Source organism: Hyaena hyaena, unplaced genomic scaffold, assembly GCF_003009895.1.
Source record: "Hyaena hyaena isolate Hyena2069 unplaced genomic scaffold, ASM300989v1 scaffold_2257, whole genome shotgun sequence".
Taxonomy (NCBI): domain Eukaryota; kingdom Metazoa; phylum Chordata; class Mammalia; order Carnivora; family Hyaenidae; genus Hyaena; species Hyaena hyaena.
This window is the reverse complement of record NW_024082891.1, coordinates 52,393-64,634: the sequence shown is the minus strand read 5'-3', so window position 1 is coordinate 64,634 and position 12,242 is coordinate 52,393. Positions and strand designations below refer to the sequence as shown.

Below are 12,242 nucleotides of genomic sequence, written 5' to 3'. Positions count from 1 at the left end.
AGGTTTGGGACCAGCCAGCACTCTAACACACTCAAGAGGGAAACAATATTCATTATGATTCAAAAATAATTTTAAAGATAACTTTATTAAATTACTCTTCAACTCTACATATAATTGTTTTTGCTAACTATAATTATCCTCAACACATTGAATGGTTTCTCTCAGTTACCTAACAGGCTGGCAGATATAAAATTTAATTCAATACACATAACCTTGATAGAATGCTTACTGGATGTAAAGAACAGTGTTAATATGCAGGATGGTTACGAGTTGTTAGTATTTAAGGTACTTCAATCTGTGAGTGATGCAGATTTAGATTTTATAAGAGCATACATAATCCTGAAGCCCTCTTTTACAAAAACTATAAAAAATTTCTTGGGGTGCCTGAGTGGCTCAGTTGGTTAAGTGCCTGACTCTTGATGTTGACATAGGTCATGATCCCAGAGTTGGGGGATCGAGTCCCACATTGGGCTCTGCGCTGACAACGTGGAACCTGACTAGCATTGTCTCTTTTCCTCTCCCTCTGCTCTTCCCCCACTCATGCATTTTTTTCTCTCTCTCAAATAAGTATTTTTAAAAATTCTTATTTTTGCAAACTTTAAAAAAGACATTTTTCTTTGAAGAGATATTCCTAGTGTCCTTCCTATGGGTATTAAGGAGGACACTTGTGATGAGCACTAGGTATTGCATGTAAGTGATGAATCACAGAATTCTCCTCCTGAAACCAACATTGCACTTAATAACTTAATAAAATTTTATTAACTTAATAAGATTTTAAAAAATAAAAGGGTCCTATGTGGTCAAATGTCTTTAAAATTAAATGTCATTAATTTCTTTGTAAATAAACCTGTGCTCATGGGGAAACTGAAAGAGATTTTTCTACAGATAATTTAACGACATTTTTGAAGTAGAATCTATAATCATCACAATAAATCCTACCTTTAGTGAACTAGTAGAATTTCAAATGCTCAAGAATAGAATGTGTTTACATAGTAAGTCTAAATATTCTGATGTCCAAATTAATTTTCCTAACACAAAAGTTTTGTCAAATGCTACCAAAAATGCCCGATGTTTTGTTTAAAATTTTTTAACACTTATTTATTTTTGAGAGACAGAGAGAGGCAGAGCATGAGCAGGGGAGGAGCAGAGAGAGAGGGAGATGGAGAATCTGAAGCAGGCTCCAGGCTCTGAGCTGTTTGTCAGCACAGAGCCTGACATGGGGCTCGAACTCACAAACTAAGAGATCATGACCTGAGCTGAAGTCGAAAGCTCAACCAACTGAGCCACCCAGGCACCCCAAAAACATCTAATGTTTAAAGAGAAATACAAATTTATCCTGAAAGCCAATGCATTTATTATTGTGTATATTGAACTTTAGATTCCAGGACCAAGGATCCATTTCTGATAGGCTGGTTTCCATAATAGTTTCATTAATTATTCATGCTTATTTAGCACTCACCGTCTTTACATGCCCCATCCCCATCTTCTTCCCTTCTCCAAATTCAGAGGTAAGTAAAATAGCAGACTGAAACTACAGATTCAAGTCCTACTTTCTACAACCACATCATACCCATGTTTATCCAAAGTTGCTTTTAAATTGTTTTGATGTTACATGAGTCATTAGTATAGAATGATGCACTTAATGTACATTCAGATTATAATGAGTAAACAAATGGACAACTCCTTTCTTGTGGATTGAAAAGAACTTGTGCTAAATATGTTAGAAAAAAAAAGAACGAGAAAAAATGCAACGTTTATACAATGTATAAAGATGGTACTTAATAACCATTTGAATTAAAAATGTAATCTCATAATTAGATCTCAATGCAGTATCCATTTCCTTTTCTTCATCCATTCATATATTCAATACTTGTTTATTGAGAGGCTACTCTGAGCCAATGCCTTAGTTAATATAGAGTGAGGCACAAAAGGCTAAAATATATTTCCTGACCTAAGAGAGAACAAAATTTGGTAAAATAAGCTTTGCACAGATTGTAAACTTCCTCACAATATTCATTCTCCCATTCTTCCTTAGTAATATGAATCACTACGTTTAGCTTGGCTTATTGATACTTAACTTAAAAAATAAAACAAATTCTCCTTAGATGTGTCCATATGATTACATTTAAGCCATTGAGTTTACCGCAGTAATGCTATGTGGTAGTTTCTATTAAGAAGACTTAGTAGAAAATCGGTATTATTCTTCCCTTCTGTACCCCCAGAATAGCAAAAGAAAATGAACCTGCCTCCCTGAGAACCTCTTAAGCCCCAAAACCAACTTTAGAATGCCTATTTATGGATTTATTTTATGTGGGAGAAAAATAAATTTTCATTTTGTTTAATCTAATATATTTTTTACCACATGTAGCCAAGTCAACTCCTAACCTCATAACTAACAAAGAGATATAAAACAATTATTAAAAACACAAGCTATAATTTGATCAAGTCTACTGGAGAGGTATAAAATTACGTTCAGAAAAACAAGGTAACATGTAAGAAAGGAGTTTAGGTATTAGGAAAGATTAAAGGTTTAGTGTTGAATCTTGAAAAAGTTAGTAAATTAGCCTTTCTGTTCCATATATTTATCTTATATGTTCCACAACATTAGCATATAGAAATATGAGAGGCTGAGAGGATAAATATCTAATATCCTTATTCAGTTGGACTGGGTTATCAATTTGTTCTGTAAGCCATTTATAATATTCTCTATACTTCCTTGCAAATAGAGAACAAACAGGTACATTTTATGTTGTCAGTATTATAATATCAGTTGAATATTCTGCTATTTATTTTTCCTCACAAGGTTGACAGAATTGATAAGTTTATCAGAATATGGGTTAATTTTCAGTGACTGATATTTGGCTGCATTAAGTAGCACATGTCACCTATATTAACAAGCTAAGAGATTGTTTTGGATGCATAGGGCTTCTACAGAAATTGTGAGATCAGTGATACCTCTTTTGGAAACTGTAGTTTGTTTAAAAGGATGACAGAAGGAAATAAAGAAAGATATACCCAGCAGGATAAGTTATAGACCTACAAATACATCCAAAAAGAAAGCAGGTCATGCAGATCTTCAGACTGATGATTTCTGAATTCTTTCTTCATTTTAAAAATATAACTGTGTTTTCTAAAAGATATAGACTAAACTTAGAGATAGCATGCCTGAGAATAGACCAAATATAAATCACCAAACATATCCTACATGGATCACTGAAAAATAATATAATTTATACTGGAGTAAGTAAAAGATGATTACTGCAAAAAGTTTTTTAAATAACTGCTTTTATAATTCCTCATTTTTATAATTTTATAACTAATATAAAACCAGTGGATGAAAAAAATGTGGTATACACTCATAATGGAATACTGTTAAGCCTTAAAAAGGAAGGAAATTCCTCTATATGCAACAACATGGATGAACCTTGAGGATACCATGCTGAGTGAAAGAGGACACTCACAGAAAGACAAATACTGCATGGTTTCATTTACATAAGGTATCTATAACAGTCATATTCATAAAATCAAAGAGTATAATCAAAGAGTATAGTTTCCAGAAAGTGAGGGAAAGGAGAAATTGGAGTTATTAACCAAGAGGCATAAAGTTTCAATCAAACAAGATGAATAAGCTCTAGAAATCTATTGTACAGCACTGTATCCAAAGTCAAAAATAATGAACTATACATTTAAATTTTTAAGAGAGAAGATCTCATGTAAAGTGCTCTTCCCACAATAAAATATTTTTTTAAAAAGAAAAAGACAAATAGATGCATTTGATTAACTTTCTTATATATATATACGTATATAAAACACTCAGTGCTACTATTAGATTTCTCGACACAAAAAAATTGTGAATTAAGAAGATTGCACGAATTCTATCCCTAACATGAATGTAGATTTTAAAAGGAGTTAAATATTTTCCATGTATGATAAATACAATCTTGTTGCTGTATACTTTTCTGAATAACTTTCACCAAGGTAAAAGGTATACTGAAGATTTAATAGAGTACCATTAAAAGTTTCAATTGGTTCTAAGATACCAATTCACTTGCATTTGCTTTTTCAAAAGAAATTATTACTCTGTGCTAATGTTTTTTTTCAAAACCAAGTTAAAATGAATCAAAATATAGCATAAAAACTTATCTTACAACTGAGACCTGTATTTCTTCACCACTGTCATTGCAGAATCAGATTAAGAAAATAATTCTGAACAAAAGAATGAAAAGAAGAATGTCATACTTATTTCCTTCATTCATAGACAACATTGAACGAAAAAATACTTGGGTCACACATCATATTATAACACTGGAATAAATTATTGTAAATTCCAAGTTAACAACATTATGACTCCTAGCAAAGTTAGGAGTTAATTATAAGCCATATTGAAAATATGTTTTTCATGTATTACAAAAAGTTTGCACAGGAGCTTGGCAGTAAGCAGAGATGGGAGATGATGGCAAAGTGAAGAGGTAGAGAAAGAGAACCAATGCAATTGCCTTCAAATATTTGAAGGTCTTGCATGTGGGAAATGGGATAGACATTTTTTTTTTCTTATTGCCTCCAGGAGGCAAAACCTAAACCAAAGTTAGAAAGATAGATTTCATTTTAATAGAAAGTAGAATTGTTTATAGTGTTTAAAAATGGAATGACCTTCTTTGGGAGATAGGAAGTTCCATATCACCGTTGACTTTTTTTTTCCTTTTAAATACTTATTTATTTTGAAAGAGAGAGAGAAAGTACGAGCAGGGAAGGGGCAGAGAGAGACAGAATCTCAAGCAGGCTCTGCACTGCTAGGACACAGTCCCATGTGGGGCTCTGACCCATGAACCGTGAGATCATGACCTGAGCTGAAACCAAGAGTTGGATGCTTAACTGACTGAGACACCTGATGCGTCCTCTTGACTTTTAGGCAGAACATGCCTGTGGACTATTTGCAAATGGTCTAGCAGAGATTTGTACATTGGATGAGAACTACATGATCAACAAGAATTTTACTATTCTATGATGTATTTGGTTCTTTAATTCATTGTATATTTCTTACACAAGACACACTAAATCGGTGTTGGTAGGTTTCTAAAGGAATACACCGTTTTCAAGTGTTAATTTCACAACACAGATTCCAGATAATCAAGGCTTGTTAAAAGCTCCTAATTTTATTATATGTTAACTAACATGAATTAAAAAATAATAAAACAACAACTATCATTTTAACACACTGAAAACTAAAGTAGGAGCAAAGAAGATAATGTTTAAAATACAGAGTACAACACAAAGCTATGTTTCTCTCTTGGTAAAATTATATATAAATCATCTGATGTAAATACTCTCTGATTGGATGCATAAAGGTCTGCAATAACAAGTAAGAGAGATATTTTCTTCTATGATTAGGACATCACTTTACCAGCTTGTTTAACAGCTAAATTTATAGGTTAGGTTTTCTGTAGGCTTAATAATACAGATTCCTACACTCCAGTTTTAGGATTTATTATTCAAAATTCTAGAACAAGCCCCAAGAATTCACATGAGACATAAAGACCACACATGACACAGAGTCTATGAAAATGCTTTTACAAACAGTACTGTAGGATAATGACTGTCAGAACTTCTTACAGTCATCTTCACATTCTTTAACATGAAAATGGATAACTTTTTAAATTTTTCATTCAATATGTCAACTAACCTAGTTAGCTTCAGTCAGTAGGTCAACTAACCTAGTTAGTTCAGCATAGTGAGGTAGTTAGTTTGGACTCTGAAGACAGACTGCTTATGTTAAGTCCCAGATGTACTGTTTACTAAATATATTTCCTTGGACAAATAAACTCAATGTGTTAGTTTTCTCATCTGTAAACTGAGGATTATATTAATATCTAGGTATAGTCTTATTGTAATGATTAATGAATTAGCCTAGAATAATATCTGACATATAGTCAGAGCTCAATAAATGTTAACTATCATCATCCTTTATGACCCATCAGGGCAAAATGGTTCACAAAATTGGAATTCCAACAGGAACCAAGCAAAAATTCTGTGCATTTAAATAAACTAATTTCTATCATCTTCCCTTATGTTTTTCCAGCTCAAAATTGTTTCATCTAGATACTATGCTGGCACTATATTGTACACCTGAAACAAACATAACACTATGTGACTTAACTGGAATTAAAAACTTATAAACAAACAAATGAAATAGGGTCTGTTGCAAAAATTGGTGTTTCAAAAGGATTAATCAGGCACTTGAGTATATTCAGATCTGCCTACAGCACAACACCGACTGTGAGGCACATTAGTCTTCCTGAACTTCCATAACAAAAACCCATAGCCTGGGAATCTTAAAGATCAGAACTTTTATTTCCTTTCTAGCCAAATCCTTGTCCAGGATTTCCAAGATCAAGGTGCCAGCTGATTCTGTTTTAGGTGAAGGCTCTTTTCCTGGCTTTTAGACAGCTGCTTTCTCACTGTATCCTCACGCAGTAGAGAGACTGAGCTCTCTTGTGTCTTTTCTTATAAGGACACTAATTCGAACATATCAGGCCCTACCATCATGACTTCATCCCCAAATACAGTCACATTGTGGGTTATGGTTTCAAGTTATGAATTTTGGAGGACATAGTTAAGTCCATAGTAGCAAATGTTAAATGTATTTGGTTATTTATAAGCATACATTGAAATTTCTTTTCAATCAAAACAATAAAAGGCAGCAGTTCAGTCACTGGCCAGAGAGTTCACTTTAGACTTAAAAAATGTCTGATTCTGTGAAAAGCTTGTGTGACACAAAATCACAGAATGAAAATGAAACATGCTAAGTAGTCATCTTTCTAGATTCTGTAAGTTCTACTACCATATCGGATCAGATCACCAAGAAATTTCTTCAAGGAAGTTATCTTTTTAGTGTCCTATAACATTGCCTTTATAAAACTGTGATTTAAAGATTTTTTAATATTAAAGAGTTGATATAAAAATGGTCCATAAAGAACATTATTGGACTTATTCATGAAAAGGCTATTTATATATTATATATATATCATTTAAAATATTTTCACTGTCATTTATATCTTTATATATAAATAAAACAGGATCCCCAGGATATAAAGTTACATATATCTGCTATATAGGAAGATTTCTGATCAGTCTGAATACCTAAGAATGTGAACAGCAAAAGTGGTGAATACCCCTTCACTACAAAAATGGGAGAAATAATAATTTGGATACTAAAGACTAGGTTCTGTTTAAAATTGACACTAATAAAAAATAAATATAATTTTCTTGTAAGAAAGGAAACGGACAAGCAAACTGCACTCAGAAATGACAGGTTCTAAGTTATTGTTTAAACCAAAATTGTACTAAAAATGTTTTAAAAATAGCATGCACATTTTAAAAAATGAAACTAGTATCTCCCATTAAGGTCTTACTATTTGAAATTATAACCAAGCATAATTTATGCCAAATCAGTGAATTTATGGTTCTGAGGAAAGACAATATTCTGCTTCCTTCCATACTTTCAAAATCTTATAATATTTGAAATTCAGTGATTTAATTACATACTAAATCCACTATTATTAACTACCTACTTACTATGTGCTAGATACTACTATGTTCTAGATGCTGAGTTAAATATAATTCAGACATGATTCAGTCTCAATTATCTTATAACCTAATAGAAATGAGAGTCATCTACATAATATACTATAATAATATATAGACTGCAATGATATTCATAAAGAAAAGGATTAGTCATCCTAAAAGAAAACTTTTGAATTAATATTGTCCCTGTAGTACTCTCTTTAAAAAAAGGGGTGCTTTATTTTAATGGCCCCCATAAACAATGATATCAAAATGACCTTTAGTCTTGAGACATAAGACAAGCATACTTTGATGGAGTATAAAATATCACATGTGAAGAATGTACTATAGTTAGTATTTGAGTAATTGAAGAGAAATCCCCTGGATGGGAAGAGAACAAGAGAAATAGTAGATGCTTAGAGAAAATGGGGAAGATGGATGAAAACGCTCTTATGTGGAAATAGTAAAACAAACTTTCTACACAATTCCGAAATTTTCCTAAGGTTATCTTTGTTTTCCAGGAATATAGTTTGAATCATAAATCAACTGAATCTACTTTTTTTTTAAGTTGTTTTAAAACTGTTAATAAAAAAATTTCCATGTTATAAAATATTCTTTCTAAATTCATAGAAAGTCCTAATACATTTAAAATTGTTTCCCACTTTGGAGCACCTGGGTGTCAGTTCACTGAGCGTTCGACTTCAGCTCAGGTCACCTCATGGTTCATGAGTTTGAGTCCAACATTGGCTCCCCACTGTCAGCATGGAGCCTGCTTTGGATCATCTGTCCTCATCTCTCTCCTCACCTCCCTGACATGACTCTCCCTCTTTCAAAAATAAATAAAACATTTTAAAAAATTGTCCCCATTTCAAAACATTAACTTTCTCTAAAAGGCTTATTGCTATAACATAATAAAACCCGTATATGAAAAACTGAAAGTGAACATCATACTCAGTGAGGGAAAACTGAGGACTTTCCCCCTAAAGCCAGGAGTGGAGACAAGGATGTCCTCTCTCACCAATTTTATTCAACACATTACTAGAAGTCTTGGGCACAGCAATCAGACAACAAAAAGAAATAAAAGGCATCCAAATCAGCAAGGAAGAAGTAAAATTTTCACTGTTTGCAGATATCATAATACTATATATAGAAAACACTAAAGACTCCAGCAAAAAGCTAGTAGAAATAGTAAATGAATTCATTAAAGTTGTAGGATACAAAATCAATGTGAAGAAAGCTGTTTCATTTCAATACACTAATAATGAAGCAGCAGAAAGAGAAATTAAGAAAGCAATGCCATTTACAATTGCACCAAAAATAATAAGATAGCTAGGAGTAAACCTAACCAAAGAGGTGAAAGTCCTGTACTCTGAAAACTATAAAACACTGATGAAAGAAATTGAAGACAACACAGAGAAATGAAAAGGCTCATGGATTAGAAGAATGATTATTGTTAAAGTGTCTATATGACCCCAAGCAATCTACAGATTTAATGCAATCTATAGATTTAGTGCAATAGCCTTTTTCACAGAACTAGAACAAAAAGTCCTAAATTTGATATGGAACCCAAATAGCCAAAGCAATCCTGAAAACGAAACTGGAGGCATTATAATTCCAGATTTCAAGTTATATTATAAAGCTGTAGTAATCAAAACAGTATGGTACTGGTATAAAAGTAGACACATAGATCAACAGAACAGAATAGAAAACCAAAACTAAACCCGCTATTATATGGTCAACTAATTAACTGTTGCGGACGAAATGACACAAAGGACAAGACACACACAAAAGACAGACACAGACACAACTCCGGCCAGAGGAACAATTCTACGCAAGCCCCTCTTGCGGTTTATTTTATACCCCGGTAACTGGATATAAACTGAAATCTACAAGATGCATTCCTTTATCAATTAAGGGCAAGTAGCCAAACACATTTCAAGGACAGCAGGGAGCAAAGGGAGGAAGCGACCACAACATGTTTACTACGAGGCCTGCCCACAATTCCAGCCTTCTCCTTACTTCTAAGGAGGGCATGTTCCCTCGTTTGCGAGCAGACCATTAAACTTGGATATTGTGTGCAGGCCTCCTGGCAGAGCATCCTGTTTGCAGGCATGCTTTGCCCAGGCAGGGAGCCCCATGTGCAGGCACATCCCCGGGTCCCTAACCACGCTTTCTTGTGGTCACTGTCGGGCTCCCACAATCAACAAAGCAAGAAAGAATATGCAAAGAAAAAAAGACAGTCTTTTCAACAAATGGTTCTGGGAAAACTCGACAACAACATGCAAAAGAATGAAACTGAATCACTTTCTCACAACATACACAAAAATAAACTCAAATGGATTAAAGACTTAAATGTGAGATGTACAACCATAAAAATCCTAGAAAAAAGCACAAGCAGTAATGTCTCTGACATTGGCCATAGGAACATTTTTCTAGATATGTCTCCTGAGGCAAGGGAAATTTTTTAAAAAGTAAACTTTTGGGGCTGTATCAAAATAAAAACCTTCTGAACAACAAAGAAAACAACCAGCAAAGCTAAAAGGCAACCTACAGAATGGGAGAAGATATTTGCAAATTATGTATCTGATAAAGGATTAGTATTCAAAATATATAAAGAACTTATTCAATTCAACACCCAATTCAAATAATCCAATGAGAAAACGGACTGAAGAAATGAACAGATATTTCCCCAAAGAAGACATGCAGAAGGCAAACAGACACATGAAAAGATGCTCAACATTACTCATTCATCAGGGAAATACAAATCAAAACTACAGTGAGATATCACCTCACACTTGTCAGAATGACCAAACTCAAGAACACAAGAAACACCTAGTGTTGGCAAGGATGTGGAGAACAAGGCACCCTCTTCCACTGCTAATGGGAGTGCAAACTGGTGTAGCCACTGTGGAAAACAGTATGGAGATTCCTCAAAAAGTTAAAAATAGGGATGCCTGGGTGGATCAGTCAGTTAAGCATCCAACTTTGCCTAATTCATGATCTCGGAGTCCATGAGTTCGAGCCCCACATTGGGCTCTATGCCAACAGCTTGGAGCCTGGAGCCTAGTTCAGATTCTGTGTCTCCTTCTATCCCTGGTCCACTCCCATGTAACCTCTGTCTCCGTCTCTCAAAAATGATTAGACATTAAAACTTTTTTAAAAAGTTAAAAATAAAACCAGCATACAAACCAAACATGCAACACTGGGTATTTACCAAAAAAATACAAAAAAACTAATTTAAAGAGTTACATGCTATGTTTATAGCAGCATTATTTGCAATAGCCAAATTATGGAAGCAGCTCAAGTGTCCATCAATAGATGAATGGATAAAGAAGGTGTGATATATATATATACCCAATGGTATATTATTCAGCCATAAAAAAGAATGAAATCTTACAATTTCCAATGATATGGATGGAGCTAAAGTGTATAAGGCTAAGTGAAATAAGTAGAGAATGATAAATACCATATGATTTCACTCATATGTAGAATTTAAGAAAATAACAAACAAAACAAAACAATGAGCAAAGGAAAAAGAGAAAGAGAGAAAAAACCCACAAAACAGACTCTAATATAGAGAAGAAACTGATGGTTACCAGAGGGGAGATTGTTGGGAGGGTGGGTTAAATAGGTGATGCAGATTAAAGGGTGCACTTCTGATAAGCACTGAGTAATGTATGGAGTTGTTGAATCACTCACTATATTATATACCTGAAACTAATAAAACACTGTATCATAAAAATTAAATTAAAATATAAAATAAAATAAAATATAAAATACTTATTGCTATATGCAGATAGACATTTAAGAAATGTGTCCCAACAAGTTGAGAAATAATTTACTTACAATTATCTGACATTTTTGAAGAGAAATAGTCCAAAAGACCTAAAATACTTGTTTCCTTCAATTCTTGTGGTTCTTCTGATTTATCCATGAGTAAAATGTCTTTTTGTGATCTTGTACAGACACAGAAACCAATAAAAGCAGTTTTTCGCAAATTAGAGGTGGCTGCATACAAGCAGATTTCTGCCAGAATTGTTGTGTATATGTAGACAACATTCCAGGCCCAGGAAGCATCATCTACTTTGCAGCTTTCTTCCTAAATTGAGAAAACAGTTATTAGACAATCAAAATATGTTTTATCATAATTAAAAGTACATAGTGTATGCATGGTAAGAAACATCTTCAAATTTTATAGAGTTGTTAAAGGACCATCACAAACTAATATTTCTAGAATGTACTCAATTAAAAAACAGGTTTTCCATGGGTAGACTGCATAAAATCTATCTCAAGGAATAAAAAATACAAATAGCTAAAAGGTTTATAAAGAACAACTTTTCAATTTCCTTAGTAATCAATAGAATATAAATTAATCCCATGAGATAGCATTTTCCATATTATAAAAGAATCTTTTTTATATAAAGCTCAATTCTTGTGTGCAGCACTTTATACATTTTTCATAGGAGAGTAAGACAGTTATATCTTCTGAAGAGGAATATGAACATTTTTCCTGAGAATATTAAAAGAAAGTTCATAGTCTATCATTCAGTAATTCAATTTATGAATCTATTCTGAAGAAATAGTCATAAACACAGATAAAGATTTTATGCATAAGATATACCAGTTCAACATTATTTGCAATTAACTGTGAATAATTAGAAACAAACTCATAGTTCAACAAT

At 33.1% G+C, this 12,242-nt stretch overlaps 1 protein-coding gene across 1 annotated transcript in view; it reads right to left on the bottom strand.

The window, feature by feature from the left end:
* Positions 1-11,406: 11,406 nt before the first annotated feature.
* Positions 11,407-12,242, bottom strand: part of TMEM232 (transmembrane protein 232) — a gene marked incomplete at both ends in the record, with an annotated part of 43,036 nt that continues 42,200 nt past the window's right edge. Inside the window, one exon of the mRNA XM_039225506.1 lies at positions 11,407-11,659. Within this exon, the coding sequence (XP_039081437.1) occupies positions 11,407-11,659 (253 nt within the window). The remainder of the gene's footprint in view (positions 11,660-12,242) is intronic.